Source organism: Impatiens glandulifera, chromosome 2 (genome assembly GCF_907164915.1).
Source record: "Impatiens glandulifera chromosome 2, dImpGla2.1, whole genome shotgun sequence".
Taxonomy (NCBI): domain Eukaryota; kingdom Viridiplantae; phylum Streptophyta; class Magnoliopsida; order Ericales; family Balsaminaceae; genus Impatiens; species Impatiens glandulifera.
In genome coordinates this window covers 65,240,611-65,268,512 of record NC_061863.1, presented here as the reverse complement: position 1 = coordinate 65,268,512, position 27,902 = coordinate 65,240,611, and the positions used below count along the sequence as shown (strand labels likewise).

At 26.9% G+C, this 27,902-nt stretch overlaps 3 protein-coding genes across 3 annotated transcripts; all 3 read left to right on the top strand.

Moving 5' to 3' along the window:
- The first annotated feature begins 1,265 nt into the window (after nucleotides 1-1,265).
- LOC124926822 (calmodulin-like) lies at nucleotides 1,266-2,107 on the top strand. The gene is made up of 3 exons (XM_047467132.1): nucleotides 1,266-1,379; nucleotides 1,455-1,842; nucleotides 1,931-2,107. Exons 1-3 carry the CDS (start codon nucleotides 1,304-1,306, stop codon nucleotides 2,049-2,051), a joined length of 585 nt encoding a protein of 194 aa, XP_047323088.1. The 5' UTR covers nucleotides 1,266-1,303; the 3' UTR covers nucleotides 2,052-2,107.
- An 8,015-nt stretch (nucleotides 2,108-10,122) lies between these two features.
- LOC124925232 (stemmadenine O-acetyltransferase-like) lies at nucleotides 10,123-24,659 on the top strand. Its single transcript, XM_047465202.1, has 3 exons — nucleotides 10,123-11,447; nucleotides 24,389-24,480; nucleotides 24,583-24,659. Exons 1-3 carry the CDS (start codon nucleotides 10,123-10,125, stop codon nucleotides 24,657-24,659), a joined length of 1,494 nt encoding a protein of 497 aa, XP_047321158.1.
- A 1,810-nt stretch (nucleotides 24,660-26,469) lies between these two features.
- On the top strand, nucleotides 26,470-27,818 carry LOC124926037 (stemmadenine O-acetyltransferase-like). The gene has a single exon (XM_047466195.1). It carries the CDS (start codon nucleotides 26,511-26,513, stop codon nucleotides 27,789-27,791), a length of 1,281 nt encoding a protein of 426 aa, XP_047322151.1. The 5' UTR covers nucleotides 26,470-26,510; the 3' UTR covers nucleotides 27,792-27,818.
- The last annotated feature ends 84 nt before the right edge of the window (nucleotides 27,819-27,902 follow it).

The window sequence follows — 27,902 nt, the reverse complement described above, 5'->3', positions numbered from 1 at the left end:
ATATATTTATATATATTTATATATATATATATATACGTGACAGTATGATTTTCATCCCCATAAATTTATTTTTTTTATTATTCAAATTATTATTTATATTTATTGGGTTGTCTTTTGTTAAAATAATTTTGACAATTTTTCATTCAAATTATTATTTATATTTATTAGGTTTTCTTTTATTAAAATAATTTTATTTTGACAACTTTTCATTGTGATATAATTTCACAATAAAAGTTTTATCAATTTTTAATGTGTTGTCTCCTAACGTAAAGGTTGTAAAAAAATATGTCTTAAGTTAATGAACCATTAAATATTTATATTAAAATATAAATAATTAAATTTATAAAAAAATAATTTTAATTATATATCAAAATATAAATAATTAAATTTATAAAAATATATATATTAAAATATAAATAATTTAGTTTATATAAATAATAATTTAAATATATATATATATATATAATAAATTTGAAATGTAAAAAAAAAAAAAAAAAAAAAAAGAGTTTGAATAGTAAACTAGGTTAGTTTGAGAATAAATGAACAAATTAGGTTAGTTTGGGAAAATGAATGCCAAAGGTTTGTTTGGAAACTGTTCGAGTTTCAGCTGTCTTGTTGGTTAAAAAAATGCCCTGTTTAGAAAACAAATGTTTTTTTTGGTAATAAATTTGCAGTTTTGGTTGGTCTCACTGTATATAAACCAATAAATTTATTAATTCATTTTATTCAGAATTAGCTAGTTCGTAATCTTAAGTTTAAGTGAATGTGTGATGTTTGTCAGTTCTGTGGTTTGACATGTTTCCGACCGGTTGGACCGTTTCCATTACATAGTCTATAGGTCCAACCCGGTTGGACTCTAATTAGTGAGACCTATAGACTATATGTTTTCTGCTGAATCTTATTGAAATTAATTTTACTAAATAAATAAACCGACAAAATAATTGAAAAGGAGAGGAATATATGCTGTAAAAAAAAGAAAAATCATGTTCGATTAGCATCAGATGCAAATGCCTAGTACCTATTAATACTTTATCTTAATAATAATAATAATTATTATGTGTCCAATTTAAAACACTATTTTATATTAGAGATAAAATGAAATGTAGAGACGTACAATATGTCATCATAAAATTCCTTTTTTTATAAACATATATAAAATCTCATATATATATATATATATATATATATATATATATATATATATATATATATATATATATATATATATATATATATATATATATATATATATATATATATATATAGTTATCTCAAGAACTGGCCTTGTTTGTTTGTTTATGGTATGGCTCATCACCTTAGCAATGATCAGATCTCAGAATTCAAGGAAGCTTTCGGCTTCTTCGACAAGGATGGAGATGGTCGGATAATTTTTTTTTATATATATTTTGGATTAGAAATGAAAATATATTAATTAGTTGCATGCATGAATGCAGGGAGTATAACTACAAAGGAGCTGGGAACAGTGATGAGATCATTGGGGAAGAATCCAACGGAGGCTGAGATTCAAGAGATGATTAACGAAGTAGATGCCGATCGAAGCGGAACCATCAATTTACCTGAATTCCTGGAACTGATGGCGAGAAAGATGACGGAAGCAGATTCCGGCGGCGGCGGTGGTGGGGGGGAGGATCTGAAAGAAGCTTTCAGAGTGTTTGATAAGGATCAGAACGACTCCATCTCTGCTGCCGAGCTCCGTCACGTGATGTTGAATCTGGGAGAGAGACTCACCGATGAAGAAGTCGATGAGATGTTCCGGGAAGCTGATGTTAACGGCGACGGTCAGATCGATTATGATGAGTTCGTCAAGGTCATGACTGCCAAGTAAGTAATTAATTAATTCATTCATTCATTTCTCTAATTAATTAATATTAATAAAAAAAGAAACGCAAACGCAAACGCAAACACGCAGGAGGCGACAGAGAAGAATTGATGATTCAAAGAAGCGGCAGCAGAGCATCAACACCAAGAATGGCGCCGGCAAGGCCAAACCCCCTCGCAGGGCCCGAGCTCGTGATTGTTGGATGCTCTAGTTTTTATATATATAATTATCAATGCATTCATGGAAATAAAATTACCTTTTTAACTATATATGTTATAAAATAAGCTACTAATTACACAAAATAATATTACAAGAAAAATATTACCTTAACTATAACTTTTTCATTGATCTATATATTCATTTTGTAAAGAGGAGATAGTCCTTAGAATCCTAGCTAGCTAATTATAGACAAACGAAGTAGCCAAACAGTGAGAGAACAACAACATTATGAGATAAATATGTGGTTTTGAAGGGTTGAGTAAATACTCTATAAGATCAACACAATATTGCAAAGTAAACTAGAAATTCAATCTTTTTAAAAAGATGAATAAAAGAAGACACAATATTTAATATCGAAGTTCAGCCAAAATCAAATCTACGTCTCCGTCAAGCTCAGCTTGGAGCTTGATTCCACTATAAAAAAAAATATATCAGATTACAATCACGCACACACTATCTTTCCTTTTCCTACACATATTTCTTTGCAAAAATTCTTCACAAAAAATCTCCCAAAAAAAAAAAGTAACCTTCAGAATGCTCAAAAACTTAACTTCTTATCCTCTAGTTGTCATCAATATATAATAACAGAAAATGAATGACCCAGTTTTATTATTAATTAAACCAGACCAAAAACGGCTCAAGCACCGGTTCAGTAAATAACTTTTAACAATTAACCCAAAATCAGCAATCTCCAACTTGGGTTGTTTGATCATTCTTCAACTTCTAGTGGAATCAATAAACTCAGATTGCATCATTGCTTGAAGCCACCCACGGCTCACGTTACTTAACCTTTAAGCAGTTTTAAACAATGTTTAAACTTGCTTAAAGTTAACACTTTTGTTCCAACATCAGCAGGATTATCTTCTGTTCCAATTTTACCAATTGAAACTACACCTTGTGCCATCTTTTCCCGAATGAAATGATGTTTTATGTCCACATGTTTCGTTTTATCATGAAATACAGAGTTCTTGCACAAATGAAGAGCACTTTGGCCATTAGTGTAGATAGTAACAGGCCACTTAAATAGCTTGAGTTCTTGAAGTAGACCTTGAATCCACATGACCTATTTTACAGCCTCTGTTGCTGCTATGTACTCAGCTTCAGTGGTTGATAATGCTACCTCTGATTGTAGTCTGAATCCACATACTCGATGACTATTACTTCAGGAGTATTCTTTTTCTTATAGCATAAATCTGTATCGATTGTAGAGGCAACACTGGTGAAAAAGTGGTCAAAACCGAGAGTTAAAACTCTCGGTTTTGACCATATAACTCTCGGTAAAGAGACCTTACCGAAGGTTTTAGTAACTCTCGCCATCCCTCGGTATTGACTCTCTCGGGATTTCCACAAAGAGAAAAACCGAGAGTTATATGAAAACTTTCGGATTTTTCTCTTTTGGAAAAACCGAGGGTTTTACAAAGAACTTTCGGTTTTTCTCTTTTTGAAAAAACCGAGGGTTGTACAAATAACTTTCGGTTTTTCTCTGTGTGGAAAAACCGAGGGTTTTGCAAATAATTTTCGGTTTTTCTCATTGTGGAAAAACCGAGAGTTTTCATATAACTTTCGGTTTTTCTTTGTGTGGAAAAACCGAGGGTTTTGCAAACAACTTTTGGTTTTTCTCTTTGTGGAAAAACCGAGGGTTTTACAAATAACTTTCGGTGTTTCTCTGTGTGGAAAAACCGAGGGTTTTGCAAACAACTTTCGGGTTTTCTCTTTGTGGAAAAACCGAGAGATATTACAAAACTTTCGGTTTTCCCACAAACAGAAAAAATCGAAATTTATATGAAAACTCTCGGTTTTTCCTCTTTTGGGTAAAAACCGAGGGTTTTTCATATAACTCTCGGTTTTCTCTTCGGCTAAAAATCGAGAGTTTTCTAATATCTCTCGGTTTTTCCACAAAGAGAAAACCCGAGAGATTTCATTTTTACTTTCGGTTTTTTCCTGTAAATTTTTAAAAATGTGCGGATTATTTTGTTCGCAACCAAAACCTGTTCAGTCAAACCAATATATCAATGATAAAAGAAATGCAACATACATTAAACGATCACATTAATTGATCATGAACATTACAAAATTCGACACCAAACTAATATTCCGAACAATCTGTTCTAAATTCAACCACTAATGAAAAAATGTTTTGAATCGAAACAACCTTAGCTTGTGGGGGGAGGAGGTGGTCCTTGCCTCATATACAATTCGATTCTCTCCATTCTTGCGTTCATCTCTGACTTCTCCCTCTCCATTCTTTCCACAATTTCTTCATTTTCCGCTTGCATTTCATCCATTCTGCGCCTTCTTTCTTCATCCCTCTTCTCCAGTTCCTCCAGCTTGAGCTTCATCATTTGATTCTCTTCTAACAATCGCTCATTGTTTCGCTGTGAACTGTTTCCACTACGACGATCCTCACGAAAGTGTGTGGGCCGGACGCCTGATCCCATTCTGAAGACTACCCCGTGTTTTTGTTGTCCGAACACCCTCTCCGTCAATTCAAAATCCGATATTCCCGGTTCGTTACTAACAACCTCTTCCATCTCAGAAAAAAAATCAGATTTTTTTAATGAGGGGTCAAAACCGAAGGTTTATTTGAAAACCTTCGGTTTTTACCTCAACATTTAAAAATAAATGGGTAAAAACCTCAAGATTAAAAGAAAAAATGGGTAAAAACCGAAGGTTTTCAAATAAAACTTCGGTTTTGGCGATGCGTTTTTTTTTTTATAAAAAAGGTGAAAAGTCAACAAAAACATAATTATTTAAAACATATTCAACCAAACAAACATAATAACAATAATTCATAAAAATTAAAACATAACTGTCATAATCCCATAATAAATCCATAATAAATCTAGAAATTAATTATTAGATGGGGTAGAAGGAGGGGGTGGTTGATTCAGTCGACTCCTCAACAAGACAAGTTCCTGTTCAAGATTCTCTAATCTCTGAGACATTTCGGCCCGGTCCGCTTTGATTTCACTGAGCAAACGACCTCTTTCGGCATCCCTTAATCGAATTTGTTCCATTTCCAGCGTCATCTTTCTGACCTCTTCCTCACGTGCCGCAATTTCTGATTGTGTTATCAGATTCTGGTAACACGGATGCAGTTTCTCCGGTGTACGCCGAAGTCTCTTCCATGTCGAATCACCCATATCCTAAATGCATTTCAGATATATGTATATATATATATTAATCAAACAAAATAACGTAAACTAACATAAATCTAGATCTATATATAATATGCATATATATATATATATATAAACTAATTAAGATATCTAAATCTTACAATAAACAAAACAAAAAAACCAAATCAAACAAATTACCGGAAGAGAGGAGAAGAACCCGCGGCTTGGAGGAGGCAGGCGGCGGCGGCGGCAGAAGAGAGAGAAAGGAGAGATGAGCGGAATGAAAAAGAGAAGGGTTATGGTTTGTATTTATAGAGGTTGAGGCCGAAGGTTTTCATAAAACTTTCGGTTTTGATATTAGTCAAAACCGAGGGTTTATTAAAAAACCTTCGGAAAAACCAATTTCAAAAATTAGAATTTTTTTATTGAGCATAACCGAAGGTTATTTGTAAAACTTTCGGAAATGAAATTTTCAAAAAAGGCAAACCCGAAAGGTCTTTGAATAACCTTCGCAATTAAAAAACCAAGGGATTTTTAAAACCGAAGGTTTTTCCCAAAAACTTCGCAAATAACCCACATCCAACACTTAGAATTTTTTTGGGTTTTTTGGGAAGGTAATTAAAAACCGAAAGTTCTTTGTAAAACTTAATGAAGAAACCCAAAGGTCTTACACCCCTCTCAGAATCTATTTTTAATAGCGAAAGATTTGTTCCTCTCGGGAGTATTTATGAGAGGTTTACAAAACCTTCGGGAAAAACCGTCGGTATAGGTCCTTTTTTTACCAGTGTAATATATCTTAATAGCCATTTAATAGCCAACCAATGATCCCTACTTGGATTTACCATAAACTTGTTTAAGGTGCTGATCTCATAAGCTAAATCTGGTCTGGTGCAAACATGGAGTACATGATTGATCCAACAACACTAGAATAAGGAACTTTTTTCATATATGCTTGATCTGAACTAGTTTTTGAAGAACTTGTAGCTGTTAAAAGAAACTGATTTGTAATAGGCATTTTAGCTGGTTTGGCTCATCTGATCCCAAACTTGTCTATTATTTTTTTCAAGATAACTCTTCTGACTGAGAGTCATTAAGCCTTTCACTCGGTCTCTTATAAACTTTATGCTCATAGTTTTTTCAGCACTACCTAAGTCCTTCCTATCAAATTCTGAATTAAGGACGGTCTTCAAATTCTTTATTCTTAAGAATTCTTTGCTAATCAATAGATAAAATAGAAGATAGTTAGCATCTTGGATTTTCGATCCTCTAAAATACAGACATGTTATTAATAATAATACTAGTAAATTAATAAAAATATTAATAATAATTATAATAGTAATAAATTAATAATAATAAATAATATTAATAATAATAGTATTAAATTAATAATATGAATTATAATAGTGGTAAAAATTAATAATAATAATAGTAATAAATTTATAATATTAATAATAATAGTAATAAATTAATATTAATAAATTAATATTAATAAATAATATTAATAATAGTATTATTAAATTAATAATAGTAATAATAAATTATTAATAATAATAATTATAAATTATTATTAATAATAATAAATTAAAAATAATTTAATAATAATACTAATAACATTAATAATTCATAATAATAATAATAATTATTATAATAGTAATAAATTAATAATAATAATATATTATCTTAATAGTAATAAATTAATAATATTAATAATAATTTTAGTACATTAATAATCATAAATAATATTAATAATTTTATTATATAATTAATAATAGTAATAATAAATTAATAATAATAAATTATTAATAATAAATTAATAGTAATAATATTATAATAATAATAAATTAGTAATAATATTAATGATATTAATAATAATGATAATACTAATAATAATAATAGTAATAATATAAATAATATTAATAATTATAATAGTAAAAAATTAACAATAATAATAATAATAGTAATTATAATAATAGTAATTATAATAATAGTAATATATTAAAAATCTAACTTCATGATATATATGCATTGAAAAATGAAAACTCTAATAAAAAAAAGTGTTTATATTATTTGTTGTAAAATAGTTAAACAATAGAAAATAAAGGTGTGAATTTATTATTGGATAATCATAAGAAAAAAAAACAGTTTTTTTAATTAATTTTTTTAATTATTTGATCATTTTTATTCTCAATTTGAATATTTTTATTAGTATTTCTCAAGGTTGAAAAACGAGATTAATCGGAAATCGGAATCGATAACAAAAAATCAGTCAACTCGGGTTGAACCCGGTTAACTCGGGTCAAACTCGATCTAATTTTTTATTAACATGTAAAAATTATATTATAAAGAATATAAATAATTTTCTTCCAATTTCATTTTCTCATTTCTCTTCCTATTACCCTCTCTCTCTTATTTGAGTCGTTGGTCATTTCGTCCAGGGAGTCTGAAATCGGCGTCGCCATTGTTGATCGTCCATTCCAAATCGTGTTCTCACTGGTAAATACTTCAACCTAGAAGGAGCGCAAGATATGTAGATGACAATGATGTCCAATTGAGAAAACCTTGCGAAGAAGATGAAGATTTTGTATCTGAACAAGAAGACATTGATGAAAATAATGATGATGAGTGTATATGGGATGAAGATTGATGTGTTTGTGGATGTATTTAGACTTTTAGACTTTAGTTTATAACTTTATATACTTTTGGATGATAATTTTAGTATTCAATGCGACTCTGTATGAATTTGGGTGTGTTTTTAACTTTTTATGTATGAATTTAGTATTATTCTTCAAAAATAATGTGTTTATGCTAAAAACGGTTAATTCGATTAATCTCGATTAATTCAATTAATCATTAATCCGTATGTGTCGATTAATGTCCGATTACCGATTACCGATTATTGCAACCTTGGTATTTCTAATACAAAAATTGAAAAATTTACCATCAAAATAATTTCTGTTCGTATTTTAATTTCATATTTTTAATATATATTTTTTATCAAAAAAAATAAATATTTAATAGGGTTATCTACTAATTTAAATATTTCATAACTATTTTTTTGTTATGTAATTATTAGAACTCTTTTATTTTTTTAAACTTTAGGTCTTAATAGACACCCGTGAGCAAAGATATTTGGATTATATTATTATTTATATAATTATAAATAAATGACATTAAAAATGTTGGATATTAGTGAATTGTTTATAAATTATAAGTCAAGAAAGGTTCTGTATTCCACAAATTTTCATTTGAAATTCAAAAAGGATCTCAATTATTCATCTTTTACGTCCAAAAAATAGATCTCACTTTCATATTATTTAAGTATATTTGCTAAACGGTAAAATACATTTTATAATATTTTTTATCTGACTTAATGGTATTTTAAGTCCAATCAAACAAACTCAATGCAAGAGATCCATATTGTGTGGGATGGGATAGAGATTTGTGTCATAGATTAGCATATATTAGAGTGAAATAATTTAAAGTCCTATTAATGTTTTTTTTTTTTTTTTTTTATAGATTCTCATTAATTATTTAATTGATATGTGACACACCAATTACTGTCCACTTTGGAATCACACTAATGTTTTTGAGATTTTGCTTTGGAATATCTCAATATTCGATTTATTTTCAAAATATTGGATGGGTAATTAATTAATTTGAAATCTTCTTTAATTCAAGAGAAAGTAAATTACCTTTATAAAGTCAATGTCAAATTAAATATTAAATGATAAAAAGAATGAAAGTTAGTTTTTATTAGAGTAATGATATATACAGCACTCTTATATTTATACAGTACTTTCCCATAACACCTATCTTATTTGAAAAGAAAAAAAAAATATTTTAAAAAAATACAAGAGAGAAAAAAATATTTTTTTTTCCAAGTGAGATAGGTGTTATGCGAATGTACTGTATAAGGGTGTTGTATATATCATTACTTTTTTTTTTTATTGAATTAGATAAGTTCTATATTGATTAATAATTCTTATACTTTTAATTTTTATGTAATATATATAAAATTGATGTTTAAATGTGTATCAATATTAAATATTATTGTTGAGTAATTGATTTTAAATTATTAATTACTATTATCCTAATATACTTATTCTTTATATTATGTATAATTGATTTTAAATAATATATTATGTTGCATAGACAAAAATAAAAATAAAACTTAAACTTATTTCTTTCTACCTCATTCTATGTAAAATATATTATTTGCTTTTGTTTGTACTAGACTTAGTCAAATTTTATAGCATTTTTTTATTTGGTAACCGAGTTATGCATGACACCTTTTATTTTTATTATTATTATTATTATTATTATTTATAACAAAGCTTACGTACGTACATTAGGATCCATTTTCGTGTCCACTACTTATGCCTCTATATATGTCAATTTATTATTATTATTATTATTATTAAAAACAAATTCTTTTTAGATAAAATTTATTTTGGGATGAAACTAAGTTCTTTTTTTAAAGATATAATATATTATATAAAAATAACATCACATACAGATAAAATAAATATATTTATAATAATAATTAAAAAAATATTAACATAGTCTCTTGTAACTGACTTTATTTGACTTTATTCGCAATAAAACATTTTATTTATTAACTTTATATAACAATATTTTTTTAACAACAATATGAATAATTTTTACTTAAAATGTTTTTAATGGAAGGGTTATTGTAATTTTTAATATTTAAATATATATATATATATATATATATATATTATTTATTTGACAAATGTGAATAATAAAAAGTTGAAGGAGTAAAATATAGTTTTATGATTTCCACTTGTTTATGTATATATATAAGAAGATGCATGTATACCTGTTCTTATTTCCACGTGCATTTGTTTAACTTAAACTGATCTCCTCTTCTTCTCGATCGGCTACTCAAAGTTATCTTCTTCATTTTTATTATTGTTTTGAGAAATGGCAGCCATGAAAGTGGTGGTGACCTCAACTGATGTTATTATACCTGCAGTGCCGACACCCACCCATCTTCGCCGCCTCAACCGTTCCTTCCTCGATCAACTCACTCCTCAATTCTACATGCCCTTCATTTACTTTTACAGGCCACCACCTACGGCCAACACCACCGCCACCGCCGCTTCCGTCCGGCAAAATATCGACTCTCTCAAGAAATCCCTCTCCGATATACTCCCCATATACTACCCCCTTGCTGGACGCGCCACCGACCCTCTATTCATCGACTGCAACGACGCCGGCGTCCACTTCTCCGAATCCACAGTCGACATTCGCCTCTCAGATTTCATCGACAACAAAATCGCCGATCAGTTGAATCTCCTGCTCCCGTTCCCGGACATGGGAATCGTCGACGACGACCGAATCTTAGCAATCCAGGCCAACGTTTTCCAGTGCGGCGGCTTGGCCCTTGGAATCTGCTGCTCACACAAAATAGCCGACGCCCTTTCCATTATCACTTTCGTTAATTCCTGGGCCAACAGCAGTCGCGGTGGTGGCGTAACGCCGGCGCCACCCAATTTCGATGCTGCATCGATCTTCCCGCCTCAGGACATGTCTAAACTGCTCGCGATAAGCAAGGGCGATTGCGATGATCCTAATCAACCCGGTATTGAGGCTCCGGCCGAAAGAACAGCCCTGAAAATTGTGACAAAAGTCGTCACCTTTACTGGTTCAGCCTTGTCTCATCTCCGAGATAAGTACACTAAACCGGAGCTCCGGCCAAGCTTAATTGAATCGATTTCCGCCTTCATGTGGATCCTGTTCTTAAAATTCCAGGAGAACCCCCCCACCCGTGAAGGAACTAAATACGTTGTGACCCAGGGAGTGAATCTGAGGGTACGGGCCGATCCGCCGATGCCCGATAATCTGTTCGGCAATATAAGCCGGTTCTCACTTGCATTTCCGGAGATAGACGTTGAACCGGAGGAGATTGTGTACAGGTTGGTGAGCAGTATGAGGAATGGAATAAAGAAGATTGACGGGGATTATGTGAAAAGGCTGCAGAGAGGTGACATGGATTTGGTAGTTAAGGAAATCGGAGAGCTGATCGGAGGTGAAGTGGTTCCGTTCGGGTTTAGCAGCTTGAACCGGTTCCCGATCTACGATGCTGACTTTGGGTGGGGTAGACCGGTTTGGGCAAGTTCGGTTCATGTGCCTTTCAAGAATGTGGTCGGTTATTTTCCAACGGAGTCGGGTGATGGAGTTGAAGCTTGGATTAACCTGGAGGAAGAAGATATGCACAAGCTTGAAGCCGATCAAGACTTTGTTTATTATTCTACTTTTTCTAACAACAAAACAAATTAATTATGTGTCAACTATTCGCTTAAACTCAAAACTTTTCCAAGTCAAATCGTTGCCTTTTGGTTTCTTAACCTTTTGGTTGGTTTCTTTAGTCGACTATTACCCTTAAACTATTTTGGTGTTAATCATGTGTCAACTCTATTAATTAATTTCGCTTTTAGAAATTAACATGATTGCCTAATTCATGATGGTTTTTACATGATTTAGATTGTCATTCAACTTCATTAGTTTGATCGAATTACATGATCCTATTAAGTTCATATGTCAATCCAAGAATTTGATTTTAATTAGAGGAAGACAATGTTTGATAGTGATATTCATAACATTTGCCTTAATAAGCAATTCAATATTTATTAAAAAAAATTAAAAAAAGTTTAAGATTTTTTTAAAAAAAATAATTGATTAAAATATTTTTAATATAATTAATATTAAAACATTTTGATGAGGTATTTAAAGTTATTTAAAAAATAATTATTAATATGATAATTTTAAAAAAGTGATATTTTTTTAAATGATTTAAAAGGTATTAATATTTAATAATAAAATAAATTTATTTTTATATAAAAATATTTTAATATTTTGATCAATGAACGAGGAAAATTATAGTTCAAATAATATTTGGTTATGTTATTATTATTTAAAAAATCTCAACTTCGCTACGCCCTCTACACTATATATAAAATCAGAAAAAAATCAAGAAAACCAGATTTCAGGGTTTTGTTTGATTTGGATTTTGGAATTTATATCAAATTCCATTTCAACTAATTCTCTCTTTATTCAAAATTTATTTCATTTAAATTTTAAAATATTTTTTGTTTTTAGTATTTTCTCAAATGATCATTAGCTTAGGAAAACAAGAATTCAGCTAAGTTAATCTTCAATTTTTTTTATGTTATTTATATATTTACTAATTACAATAGTTTATAAAAACATAGGGTAATACTATAATATTAACAATAAAATTAATGAATAATATAAATTTTGAAATTAGCTATTAAAATATGAATCACTTAAAATTTTCATTAAAGAATACATTATTATTTCAAAGTAAATTAATTTTCAAAAGAAAACTTAACATCCTTTAAATTTTGTTACATATAATATATCATGTAAATTTAAAATTAATAACTAAATATTCACTAAAAGCTTGTTCAATTGAGTTTTTAAAAAACAGAATTTATAAAAAGTCAGTATCATCCGATTCTCATCAATTTTTTTTTTTAAAACAACAATTTTAAATAATTAAGGGTTTATTCCAAACCCGAAAGCTCTAAATCTTTTATCTTCTCTCTCACAATGATATTTTTTATTTTTACTATTTTAAAGGTTGTGAATTTTAAAATTAGTAAATAGTTTATAATGGATCTATGTATTAATCATAAAATTATATAATTGTAGTATCATATATATAATAGAAAATAAATTGTGATCATCATTATTATCATTAATCACCTCTATTAATTATTATATACACAAGTAAGAAACATTGAATTTCTTTATTAGTCAAGTGAGTTATGTTAATTTGTCACATTTAACATAAAAAATTATAACTCTTTATTAAAAAATCAAAAAATAAAATAAAAAATATATATATAGGTAATTTACTTTGAATAAAATTACTAAAATAATAATCTTAATATTAAATAAAATAATGTTATTTTATGAATTTATCGGATCAAAAGGATATTACTGGATTGTTTAGTAATTATAAATAAAAAAGACTCAGTGTCTCGTGCAAGAAAAAAATTCACTCAATTATTCATCCTTTTCAGATTATTTAAGTATAATATTCGAATATACGGTTAGATATGTTTGAAGTATTTAAATTTATTAGAATTGATAACTTGAATGTGTTTATACGATTAGCCACTTTAATTTGTCATTTTTAAGTTATTTACTAAACGTTAAGATATGTTGTTATAAATTAAAATCAATGTAATATTTTATTACTCAATCATATTTTAAGTCCAATCAACTAGACATAAGATCCATATTGTAAGGGATGTGGATATTGAGATTGGGAATTGGGACTTGGGACAGCATTAAAGTGAAGTAATGGTCAGTCTCACTATTCATTATACATTGATTCTTTCACGTTGAATTTCTGTCTACCCATCATATATATAATTAAAACTAAATAATTAAATTAAAAATAAATATTATAAATTAAAATAAAATAGTATACACTATAATAAAAATAATAGAAAATAAAATATATAATAAATATTATATAAAATAAAATGACGCTCAATACACAAATTAAGCCTTGTATTTCATTTTATGTATGTATCATCCACAAACTTTCACTTTTGAGAATGGTCAATTCAGTTTCAATTGGTAAACTTTGACTATTTTTATATATTTTTCTTCTTCTTACTTACCTCATAAATAATGAAAATATCATATATTTTTCAATTATTTATGTGTTAAAACGTTCAATAATTTAATTAAAAATTGTGTTACACTCGTATTTATAAATTTGTGGCATTATTCAATATATAATATTAAATAACTTGGCATAGTATGTGAAAATAGAAAATTATATGGATTATAATTTTTTAAAAATAAAAAATTTTACAATTTTTTTTTTATTTTCTATACAATATATTTTGTTTTATTTTTTATATATTTATTTTCTATTTATTATATATATTATTTTTAAATAAAGTCTTTTATTTTTAATTAATAGATTTTATTTTATTTTAAATGTAATTTATTTTAGTGTATAATATTTAATTTTAATTTATAATATTTATTTGAATTATTTAATTTAGTATCTTTAGTTTTAATTATATATATTATATTTATAAAAGTAAGTAAATTAAAATATGTGTGTTATTTTAATATATAGTATTTAAATTTATTTTTTTTATTATGTAATTAAGTATTATTAATTTTAATTATATATATATATATATATATTATATTTATAAAATAAATTAATTAATAAATTTAAAAATAAGTTATAAGAAAAATAATTTGAACTTAATTAGATAACAATGAATTACGACACACCCACACACACTCACATCCCAATGCATGATTTGGATTTTCTCATTAATTATCAAGCGATCAGTATGTCAGACACCAATTAATTCAGTATGTCACAATCCTTTTCACATCTACCTACTTTTTATTTTATTTTTCAATTATACGACATTTCTGCACTCATTTAAAATATTAATATTTTTCTCAATCTCCAAAGTCATTAATTAAATCAATTCATTTTTAAATCTATTAATTATTTAATTAAAATAATAATACTTAATAAAATAGTTAAAATAAAATATTATATATATATATATATAATATTATTCAGTTTATGAAACATCATGAATTAATAAATTGCTAGACATCAATATTTTGCATCTTCAACCTACATTACAAATTTACAATGACACTCTTAATTCCACATGTTAAGCTGAGGAGGGGCTCATTTGAAAATATTTATTGAATTTTTATATTATTTTTTGTTTAGAATTAAAATATATATTTCGGAATAATATTCCGTTTAAATAAATATTCTCAAGAGAAACATTACAAATAACTTATTTACAATAATTGATCAAACCTTTTGATAAAGTATATTTAAATATGACATGGTAATTATTTAATGAGTCAATTACATTTTATCTCAAATTTTGAAGGTTTTTATCATATTGGACTCAAGTTTTGATTTAAGCCATATAAAGCTTAATTATCAAATTCGAGAAGTTTGATATGTTGCAATATATTTTTCTTAAATTATATGCTACTTAATATTTTTTTTTTTTATAAAAGAGTGAAAAAATTAAAAATTCCCTCCCTCCTCCTCCTACACTACACAAGTTTTCCTTTCTCTTTTCTTCTCATCTTCTCCAAATCTTATATTTGAATAACTCAACTAAGTACGATTGTCAACATATTCAACACTAGTACCTACAACATATATATATAAAGAGCAATAGTAATTTATTTTATTACCAGGATTCCTGATTACCAAATTTAATTAATGCAACACACACTCTCTGACTTCCTATATCTAGCAAATTATATTAGAACAATAGAGTTTAGTGCTACAGTACTTTTAATTAGGGAGTGTCTTAAATGTTTTTTTGATTAAAGTTAATTTTTTCTCTCTTCCTTTTCTTCGTCACTTCAATTTTTACAATCATTTCATTTCTCTATTTAAAATATCATTTTACCTTCTCAATTTTTCTAAATTTTAAATTATTAAACTCTATTACCCAGTGCCACGCTACGTAATTTTTAACAACAGTAAGGACTTAAATGTCTCAAAATTCATTCTACCAAAATAAACTTATCCATATTTCATACAAATTTTCTTTCACTTTAGCCAAAATAAACCAAATAAACCTATTTGTATCATCAAAATTATTCAATTGAGGATTTGAAAAAAAGAAAAAGAAACCAAGAGTGAAAGCTTTAAAGTCGTGAGAAAAAGAGAGGGGAGATTTTAATTTTTTTTTTCAAATTTTATAAAATATTCCAAATGACTAATTTGAAAAAAAAAATCACGTCAAATAAGAGACACAACCAAAGCTTGTTAAGTAATAACGTTACATGACCAAAATTTTGATAGTTGGAGTCCCATATAACTCAAATTAAATTTTGAATCTCTTATATACTGTTCAAGTTCGATATCTATATAATAGTTAGACATTCACTAAAACATTATTTAGGCATCATAGAGTGAATTAGATTATACGTTGAGCCTGTTTCTTTAAGTTTATCCACCAAGCATTAAATAAATTTTATTTACTTTTTAAATAAAATATTGTATTAACAACAAAATAGTGTGAATGAGTGGTATTAATTAATTTGCGACTCTTTTTTCATATTGTGTTGGTAATAACATTTGCCTTCTCATAATTTCATTATTATTATTAAGGTAGTTTAAGTATTAAAATATTTTTAAGATATTTAATATCATAAATTTAATTTTTATTTAGAACGCTTTAAATTAAATGTGTACGAATGATGTATGGATAATATAAACCTCCTATGTACAAAATAAGATTTTTTTGTCCTACGATAAAATAGTGGTATTTATATGTTAACTTCTAAGTAGTCTTAATTTATGCAACAAAAATGTTATTTTTACTAGTGCTTATAACACTGTAATATTGCTTATATTTATAAACATCATTAATTTGTATTATTTTTAGAAACTGTTTTAATATTTGGCTAAATACATTTTAATATTTTTAATCCTGTTTGGTAAGTGAAGAACATAACATGACTTTCCTATTTTTATTTTTTTTCAAATGAAACTATATATTTTACATCTAAAATATAATTATGATCAAATTTTAAATTTTAGCATCTCTATAAATATATCTTATGTCAAATGGACTAGATTTAATTACTTTATCTTCTTAGAACAAATTGTGTAAATGAATGACCAAATGTTTAAATATTAAGTTTCTATTACAATTAATTGCAGATATCATAACAATTCTTTGTGCATATATGAAAACTGTTTTATAAATTTTGAAAACATTAAAATCTGGTGAGAGCAATTAGAAGTTCAGAACATTAAATAGAATCAATACATAGGGCAGAAATCAGTTAACGAGGAAGAAGTGTCAAATTGTTCTCAAATAGAAATGTATGAAATTTGTATCATAAATAATTGGCGATATTTGTGATCTTTGTTACCATGAATATCTTTGTCTGAAATATAATCTAAATGACAAGGCAGAAGTCATTGCTGGTAAAGTGAAACACAATTAAATTAGGCGAATTTACTTTAGAGCTGAGATGAAGCTTAAGTCCATCACAAAAAAAAAATCTTAATTTTATTAACAATTATTTCTCGAATTCTCAAAATAGACAAAACTCAAATTTATTTACATGTTTTATTCCATAAATTTTCCAAGTATACAAACATTTTTTTAAGCACTCATTAACTCTAATTTTTATATTCAATTCATAGATATTAATAAGGTCAAGACAAATAAGACAACTAAATTCGTGCACATATGAAAACGTACAAACTTCTTAGCTATCAAAAGAAATCTAGACGAATAATGAATATTGAAGCCGAACTCGAGTCTCCCAGCTCACAATATTTTGAACCTTTTTGTGACAATTAATGATCGACATGATTTTGAGTTATTTTTGTGGTGATTACATTTGTGAATGGTTTTTTTTTTATATATATAAATATTTGAGTTGTTTTATAATTAATAATGACATATTAATATATATATATATATATATATATATATTCAACTATCAAAATAAAAATAATTAATTTATTAAATATTATATTTTAATATATTTTTAATAATTTATAAATATTTATTATTTTAATTTATAATATTATTGTATAATAAAAAAACATTTAAATTATTTAAAAATATATTATAAATAAAATATTGAATAAAAAACTCAAAAATTATATTAAAATTAAAAATTATTTTACTATTAATTTATTATTATTATTATTATTAATTTATTACTATTATTTATTATTATTATTAATAATTTACTACTATCATAATTATTAATATTATTTATTAGTATTATTATTATTAGCATTAATATTATTAATATTTTTATAATTATTAATTTATTTTTATTATTTATTATTTTTAATATTATTATTATTATTAATTTATAAGTATTATTAATATTATTATTAATTTATTAGTATTATTAATATTAATAATTTATTATTAATTTATTAGTCTTATTAAAATTATCATTAATTTATTAATATTATTATTATTGATTATTTTTATTATTATCATTTTATTATTATTATTATTAATATTACTATTAATTTATTATTATTATAATTAATTTATTATTACTATTATTAAAATTGTATGGTTAATAATAATATATTATTATTACTTTTAATTTATTATTAATTTATTGTTATTAATATTTTTATTTTTAATTTATTATTAGTTATTATTAATAATTTAATAGTAATAGTAATATTAATATTTATTATTAATATTATTTTATTAATTTTACTATTAATTATTATTAAAAAAATAAGAATAAAAATAGAAGATTATTTACGCTAAAAAACATGTAAGTCTCCTATCTAAAAACATTTTCATTTTTTTTATAAATACTATATTTTAATATATTTTTAAACAAAAATAAATAAAATAATTCAAAAAAATATATTAAAACTAAAATAAAATATTAAAAATTATTTTACTATTAATTTATTATTTAATAATAATAATAAATAATTATAATAGTAATAAATTAATAATAATAATAATAAATTAATAAATACTAGTAAAATAATTAGTATTATTAATATTATTATTATTTATAATATTATTGTATAACAAAAAAACATTTAAATTATTTAAAAATATATAATTAAACAGAATACTGAATAAAAATAATAGTAAAAAATATATATTAAAATTGAAAATGAAAATATTAAATATTAAATATTATTGTATTATTAATTTATTATTATTAATAATTATTTTATTATTATTATTGTTATCACTATTATTATTAATTTATTATTATTACTCTTATTATTTTTATTATTAATATTATTAATTTATTACTATTATAATTATTTATTATTATTATATTTATTACTATTTTATTACTATTATTATTATTATTACTATTATAATTATTAATATTATTATTATTAATATTATAATTATTAATATTATTATTAATTTATTAGTATTATTAATATTATAATTTTTATTATTACTATTATTTTTATTAATTTATTAGTATTAGTATTATTTATTATTAATATTAATATTATTAATATTAATTTATTAGTATTATTAATATTATTAGTTTTATTATTATTAATAATTTATAATTAATAATAATAATATTACTATTAATATATTATTATATTGAATATTATTATTATTTTTTATTAATTTATAATGAATACTATGCACACGAATAAAGATAAAAATAAAATAAATTCAAAAAATTATTATAATATTTATTTAATATTTAAAATTATTAAAATAAAAAATATAACGCTCTCATCCCACATTTTATTCACTTCGATAAAACAACTTATTTTCTCACATGTTTTATCGCATAGTTTTTTCGAATAATCTCTCATTTCGTGACTTTACACTTTCACTTTGACAATCAAATATTTGATTCATATTTTTAATAATTAGCATCGTGACCTCACACTTTTGTCAATTAAATATTTGATTCATATTTCTTTAACCACTTTCAAATGATACCGGTTTATTATCTCTCGAAAAACCACATCTCAATCACATTTGGTTAAAGGTTGTATTTGTTATGTTAGGTTGAAGTTCGAAACCTACACATAACATTTTTAAATTTATTTTTAACTGTTTTAAGTTTATGGACGGGTCAACCCACAATCCGACCCAAGTATCCATTTACTCTCACATAAATATCCAAATTAACCACAGCTCTCGACCCGGCAATCTGGACACTTTAAAAATTAAGCATCATTATATATATAGATTAGTTAGTTAAAAAATTGAACTTTTATTGATTAAATGTCCCGCGTTCATCAAATTTTGTGTTGAATCTTAAATATAAAGTGTTGTTAGTTTAGTTGGTTAAAGGGTTGTACTTGTTTTGTTAAGTTGTAAGTTCGAAATCTACAAATAATATTTTTAAATTTATTTTTAACCGTTTTAAGTTTATGGGCGGGTCAACTCACAATCCGACCCAAATATCCATTTACTCTCACATAAATATCCAAATTAACCACAACTCTCGACCCGGCAATCCGAACACTTTAAAAATTAAGCATCATTATATATATATATTAGTTAGTTGAAAATTTTAACTTTTATTGTTAAAATGTCTCGCGTTCATCAAATTTAGTGTTGAATCTTAAATATAAATTGTTGTTAGCCTAGTTGGTTAGATGTTTGTATTTGTTTTTATTAGGTTGCAAGTTCGAAACCTACAAATAACATTTTTAAATTTATTTTTAACCGTTTTAAGTTTATGGGCAGGTCAACCCACAATCCGACCCAAGTATCCATTTACTCTCACATAAATATCCAAATTAACCACATCTCTCGACCTAGAAATCCAGACACTTTAAAAATTAAGCATCATTATATATATAGATTAGTTAGTTAAAATTTTGAACTTTTATTGTTAAAATGTCTCACGTTCATCAAATTTGGTGTTGAATCTTAAATATAAAGTGTTGTTAGCCTAGTTGGTTAAAGAGTTGTACTTGTTTTGTTAGGTTGTAAGTTCAAAATCTACAAATAACATTTTTAAATTTACTTTTAACCGTTTTAAGTTTATGAACGGGTCAACCCACAATCCGACCCAAGTATCCATTTACTCTCACATAAATATCCAAATTAACCACAACTCTCGACCCGGCAATCCGGACACTTTAAAAATTAAGCATCATTATATATATATATATTATTACCATTATTATTAATATTATTAATGAGTTTAATAATATTAATAAATTAATAATACCAATAAATACTATTAATTTATTATTATTAATTTATTTTAACTGTTACTATGAAAACAAATTAAAAAAATTAACAAATAAAAAAAAAATAGGAGTACATCTCCAATTAACAGGTTTATCTATTTACTTTACGATGATAACAATTTTTTTTTTTGAAATTAATCACTTTAGTAATAAATTTTATTTTGATTCCAAGTCTATTGGAACCGATTATTTTTGAAAGGGTTTTGACTAATCTTTAATAATAATGTGTTTTCATTTATGCCCACATATATGATGTCGTTATCCATTCTCTCCAAAAGTTTGGCGGTAAAAATGGAAAGAATAATGTGTAAGTTTCTACGAGGATCTTTTAACTCTTCGTTTTGTTATTTAATTAGTTGAGATAATGTTAAATGTTTTAAAGATCAAGGAGGTCTAGATATTCGAGATCTTATTTCTTTTAATAAAGTTCTTCTTTCAAAATGGTGTAGTAGATTTGCAATGGAGTCGAATAGTCTTTGGGTGTCGATAATCAGATTTTAAGTATGATAATGATTGGTATTGTTGGTTCACCAAAATGTGTAATTATTCAGCGGGGTGTAACATTTGGAGGGAAATTTATCCTATGTGGAAAATTTTTCGTGAGCAATCTAGATTTATTGTGGAGGATGGTTCTTCGATTATATTTTGGAACGATATTTGATGTAGTATTAAAAGTCTAGCTACGACGTATCATGAGATCACTTCCATTGCTATATGTAGAAATGACACAGTTAATGACATGTTTGATCATCGGTCTAGTGGTTTCGCTAGCCGAATTAGATATAGAAGGAGATTAAAAATTAGTCGAATTTTTGTAGGATGCAAACAAATGTCATCGTTTGAACAATACATTATGCGTTGACAAGATATAAATAATTTTCATGTGGGTCATTGCTATAAGTTGTTTGCTAAGATGATTCCATATAATTTTTATTGGGAAAAACTTTAGGAGTCAAAGATTCCATCAAAGATCTCATTTTTGGATGGAACGTTATTCATTGTGAAATTCTAATAGATGATATGCGTATGAAAAAAGGTTATATTATGGCTAGTTATTGTCGTATATATCAAGAAGAGGTTGAATCAGTGACTAACTTACTTTTGTATTGTCGATGGTGACTAGTATTTGACCATTTTTGGAGTATATTAATGGAATTAATTGAGTGATGTCCGAGTATTTAGATAATTGTTGGAAAGTTTGGATTGATGCGGCTGATATGGCAAGCCTACATATTTGAGTTATCATCCCAATTATTTTATGGTGGACTATCTAGTTGAAAAGAAATCGTTAAACTTTTAATGATCGTAGTCGTCCGATGCGTATCATTCATAACACTATTATTACAATGCTTTCTATGATTTGTTCAAAAAAGCCAATAAAGTCTGTCGGAGTGTTAATTGTAATTATTAAGATTTTACGAACTCGATAACTTTTTAAATACTGTTTTATTTATTTGTTATTTTATCATTTTGCTTAAACAATTTTTTTTTAATATATATGGATTTTTTCAAAAAAATAAATTAATAGATTTTATAATTTAAAAATATTTATTATTTTAATTTATAATATTATTGTATAACAAAAAAAATCATTATTTAAAAATGTATTATTAAATAAAATATCTCAAGAAAAATATTAAAAATTATTTTACTATTATTTATTATTTATTATTATTATTATTATTATTTATTTATTTATTATTATTTATTTATTACTATTATTATTATTGTTATTATTAATTTATTGCTATAATTTTATTAGTATGATTTATTATTAATTTATTATAATTATAATTATTAATATTATTTATTAGTGTTTGTTAGATAAAATTGACCGGTTAAATAAAAGCTTAACTTAACAAACTTATTGTGCAGTAACGGTCAAGAACTTCGAACGGTCAAGAATCACAACTGGCCAAGTAATCAAACCGGCTAGAAGAAGCAATATCTAAAACCGGAAACTGTCCGGTTGAACTGAACAACCGGCTAACATGATCAGTTAGAATGAAGTACTCAATCCAAATCCAAAGAACAAATCCAACGAGAAGACTACTTAGAGAAATAAGTCAAAAAATATTAAATAAAGAACAATTTACAAACTGGTGCAAGTAAACATTTTGGGCATATGCAGAAGATGATATCAAAAGATCAGACTGTGACATTGCCATATTAGTACAAGTCTGATGATATGTTGAAGGCTGCAGAAGATTGCCTAAAGAAACAGTTACTATTCTGGTATAAGTCATAGGAGCAATCTCCTAGGTGCAGGCAACTGTCCAACCGACAGTTGCAATAATCAAGCAAAGACAAATCGAGTCGGTCTGCTCCATGCCTTGGAAACCTAAACCGCATTTAATGTTATGCTGATCTTTTGAAGTTATCCGTTGAAGAAATGTGACCGTTGACACATCTCACCTATAAAAGGAGAAGCTGGAGAAGCTGAACACATAAGTTTTGAAAAACAAGTGAACAAGCGCTAAGAAAGAACAAGGACAAGTTACAAAGTGTGTATCTCTCTAAGATTCAAAGCTTGAGTGTGTTTATGAATTGTGTTACAATTTCTGTGAGAATTGTAAGAGTGATTATCGAGCAGTAAATAAAACTCGATCGTGTATTGTGTTTGTGTATTCCTTAGTGAATATCCTTCTCGTAGTTTGAGAAAAAGGGGTGACGTAGGAGTTTTATCTCCGAACATCCATAAAAACCTGTCTCGTGTTTTACTTTCTACCGATTCAATTTTCTAACCGACTCATATTTTTCTAATCGACTCCTACTACTCTAACCGCCCTCCTAATCTCCAAACCGATATTCTCCAAATCCCACATTTATTCATCCTGTGTGTGTTGCTTCAACCTGAAACAAATCACTTCCGCACTTGAACTCGGTTCAAGGGTTTGTGATAGATTGTGCAGTATTGAAATCGGTGTTAATTTTTAACCGAATTAGCGCCAACCGTTGAGTGTTGTAAGAGACTCTCCTTTAGTCGGACCCATCGGCGATCTAGATCCTAACAGTATTACTATTGTTATTATTATTTATATTATTATCTATTACTATTATTAATATTATTATAATTATAAACTTTTTTCTCGTTTAAATTCTTTAACTAACTCTAAAATAAATACCTAACTTCTTAAAATATTATTTTTAATAAAAACACAATAATATATTTTATTTTATTTTATTTTTTAAAAAACAATTTAACATTATTTCATTAAAAAATCTCAAATGACTTTATGTATTTCCTAGACAATTTTAGGAAAATTTAGTTCGAAACAGTCTAAAAGTAAATGAATTACACAACACACAAACAATTGAAAGTGTTTATCTAACTAAATAATTTTTTGTTCTCGTGACTTCTTTGAATGTGATTTTCCAGTTCCAACTTAGTGTACAGTTTTGTTCAGTTATGGGTACTTGTCCTAGCGTTTGTAGATTTGTGTTGCTGTCAAATATAATGTCTTCTCATGTTTCCTTATTCTCGAGTTCATCCTTGAGTTCCTTTCTCGCCAAATATGGTAGACTATTGTACCGAATCGGATTTTGAAAACACTTGACCTGGAAGCTTTTTCTCTTTGTTTTGAGTATGACTTCCTTTTTGATCTATTTCTATTTCATAGGCAGGCTAGCCATTTTCATGCTTCTGGCAAATTTCTTCCATAGCTCCGATGTAAAAGGACAACAACCAAATAAGTGATCAGTCGTTTCTTCATTTTCTTCACATAGTAGACAACTTGTATCCGGGATCTTCATATACTTCTTTACCCGATCTCTTGTGTTTAGCCTTTCCCTAAATGCAAGACATGGGATAAATTCACAATGATATATTTATTTAGAATTCGTTTGGTTTTTTCTTGTAATTTTAATATTATTATTATGTTTTCATATATTTGTCTAGAAAAGTCAGTAAAGTCTGTCGGGAAGTTAATCGTTATTCTCGAGAATTTAAGAACTCGATAACTTATTAAGTACTGTTTATTATTATTTTTTATTTTCATGTCATGTTTTATTGTTTACTTAAACGATTTATTTTTTTATTTTAAATATTTATGAATCTCTTCATAAAAATAAAATAAATTATAATAAAATTATTTCTAAAAACAATATATATTTATCAATAAATAAATAAAAAAACTTTAAAAAAATGTTTGTTTGGATTATATTTATTTTTAATAAAAACACAATAATATATTTATTTAGAACCCATTTGGTTTTTTCTTGTAATTTCATTAATCATTTTATAACTTGTATTGAAATAAATTTTTCTTGTAATTTCATTAATCATTTTATAACTTGTATTAAAATAAATTAAAAATAATAATATATAAAGTATAATAAAATTATGATGGGTAACATTTATAATTTATAATACTAATATGATGATATTTTCTGATATTTGTTTAGAAAAACAAGTATTAAACATTTATTATTTTTTATGTTATATTTTTATATCATGTTTTATCATTTTATTTTATTTTCATTTTTAATATACATGATTTTTTTCAAAATAAAAAATAAAAAAATTATAATAAAATTATTTCCAAAAAAAATATATATTTCTAAATAAATAAAAACTTGAAAAAATGTTTGTTTAGATTATATTTTTCTTTTAAACTAACTTTTTTTTATTTTATGTTGTAGGTACATTCATCTAACTTTCTATGTGTAAATTAAAAATGAAAAAAAAAATTGTTTAAGTATAAAAACAAAACATGAATAAATAAATAAAAATTTAACGTGAGAAGAAATAATAGATTTTGTTTCTTATTTAGAATGTTTTATTATTTCAAATAAACTTAATTTTTTATGTTTTTTAATTAAAGAGAATTAGCATGACTCTTACCGTTATGATCCTGTTTCAATACAAAACAATTTCAGAAATAAATTATTGGGTGCGATCATACCAACACTAATGCACCGGATCTCAAAATAAACTCAAATTCTAATTTAAAAGATCAACAAAATGGTATATAATTAAGAATTTTATAAGAAAAAAATCAGTAAAAAACAACTTAAAAATGTAATAATATCATGGTTTAATAGTTGAACAAAAACAACTTGGATAAAAATATATTAATAATTAAATATCAAAACTTAGCATATTAATATAATGATTAACAAATAAAAAATAAAAATATACCAACTAAAGATTTATGTATTTTTGTTTAAAAAAAATTGTTTAAATTGTTATTATATATATTAGTAATTTATACTTAATTTTGTTTAGTGTAAAAATAATTTTAAAATGTTTAATATTAAAGAATGAGAATGACAAAATTTAAGAGAGGTTATAAATCAGGTTTGTACAAATAATGTGAGAGATAATATAAAGACACTCGTAATTAAATAAAAGATTAACAACCCACTCAACGGTGGAAAAATAAACCACTTTGAATAAGATGTAATAATTAATTTTAGACAAAGAAAATTATATTTTATTTATTCCAAGAAACTATATATAAATAAAGTGTGTAAAATGCTCTATTCCATCCCCATCCCCATCCCCTTCTATCATCAATCTTTAAAGCTTTCAAACTCCCCATTAACGATGAACATGAAGGTAGTGAAGACGTCAACCGAGATTATCAAGCCTTCTTCTCCGACCCCCACCCATCTCCGCCGCCTCCGCCGCTCCTTCATCGACCAAATCACTCCTAAATTCTTCATGGCCTTCATTTACTACTACCTACCACCACCCACCAACGCCGATCCCATACCTGCCAATCGCCAAAGGATCGACCGACTAAAGCAATCCCTCGCCGACGTGCTTCCCCTTTACTACCCATTTGCCGGCCGAGAAACAGACCCTTTATTCATCGACTGCGACGACACCGGCGTGGAGTTCTCCGAATCCGTCGTCGTCGACCTCCGAATTTCTGACGTCGTCGCCGAGAAAAATCCCAAAGAAGTGAGACAGTTACTTCCCTTCCAGGACTTAGAAAACGGGGATAACTCCCGGATCTTGTCTGTTCAAGCCAACGTATTCGAATGCGGCGGCCTGGCTGTCGGAATCTGCATGTCCCATAAAATCGCCGACACCTTCTCCGCCGTCACTTTCATCAATTCCTGGGCCGCGTCCGCCAACGGTAAAGACCCAACCAAGCCCGAATTCGATGTTGCCTCTGTTTTCCCTCCGCGAGATCTTCCCGAATTCAGAAACGCTGAAAGCACCGATGATAACCGTAAGGACGAGAAGATTATAAACAGGGTTTTCAATTTCAGCAATTCATCCATATCTTCACTCAAAGAGAAATACGCCACTCCCGAAATCCGTCCGAGCGGGGTCGAGGCGGTGTCTACTTTTATATGGACCAGGTATATCCAAATCGGGAAGCACCTGGAGCGGTCGGGTGTAAAATACATCGCTACCCAAGCGTTGAATCTCCGAACACGGGCAGATCCGAAGCTGGATTCGTATTCCGGGAACCTAAGCTGGTTCGCGATGGGTTTTCCGGACATGGGAGAACCGGCGGAGAAGGGTTACGGCTTGGTGGCAGCTTTTAGGGAGGGGATCAAGAAAGTAGACGGGGAATATGTGAAGAGGCTGCAGAACGGGGACGTGGATTTGGCCTTAGGCGGGTTGAAGGAGGTGACCGGAGGGGATGTGGTTCGGTTGGGGTTCAGCAGTATGAACAGGTTCCCGTTTTATGAAGCGGATTTCGGGTGGGGAAAACCCGATTGGGTGAGCCTGGCACATTTTGATTTCAAGAACGTGGTGGCGTTTCTGCCGGCAGCGTCGGGCGATGGGGTTGAGGTTTGGATTAACTTGGAGGAGGAGGAAATGAAGAAGCTTGAATCCGACAATGAATTCATGGAATTTATCGCATGAATCAAAATTTTCTTTTATCGAATTCCTAATATTTCCTAGGTTTAAAATTATCATTTCGTTTTAAAGAGTGACTCTATTGTATCTTCTTATTGTTAGATAGATTCAATTAAG

Excerpts from the sequence above, each read along its gene's own strand:
- LOC124925232 (XM_047465202.1), top strand. The coding sequence starts at position 10,123 with ATGGCAGCCATGAAAGTGGTGGTGACCTCAACTGATGTTATTATACCT. Across the intron at positions 11,448-24,388 it reads GCCGATCAAGACTTTGTTTA|CGTTTGTAGATTTGTGTTGC; the intron begins TTATTCTACTTT and ends TACTTGTCCTAG. Across the intron at positions 24,481-24,582 it reads TTCCTTTCTCGCCAAATATG|GCAGGCTAGCCATTTTCATG; the intron begins GTAGACTATTGT and ends TCTATTTCATAG.
- LOC124926822 (XM_047467132.1), top strand. The coding sequence starts at position 1,304 with ATGGCTCATCACCTTAGCAATGATCAGATCTCAGAATTCAAGGAAGCT. Across the intron at positions 1,380-1,454 it reads CTTCGACAAGGATGGAGATG|GGAGTATAACTACAAAGGAG; the intron begins GTCGGATAATTT and ends GCATGAATGCAG. Across the intron at positions 1,843-1,930 it reads GTCAAGGTCATGACTGCCAA|GAGGCGACAGAGAAGAATTG; the intron begins GTAAGTAATTAA and ends GCAAACACGCAG.
- LOC124926037 (XM_047466195.1), top strand. The coding sequence starts at position 26,511 with ATGAACATGAAGGTAGTGAAGACGTCAACCGAGATTATCAAGCCTTCT.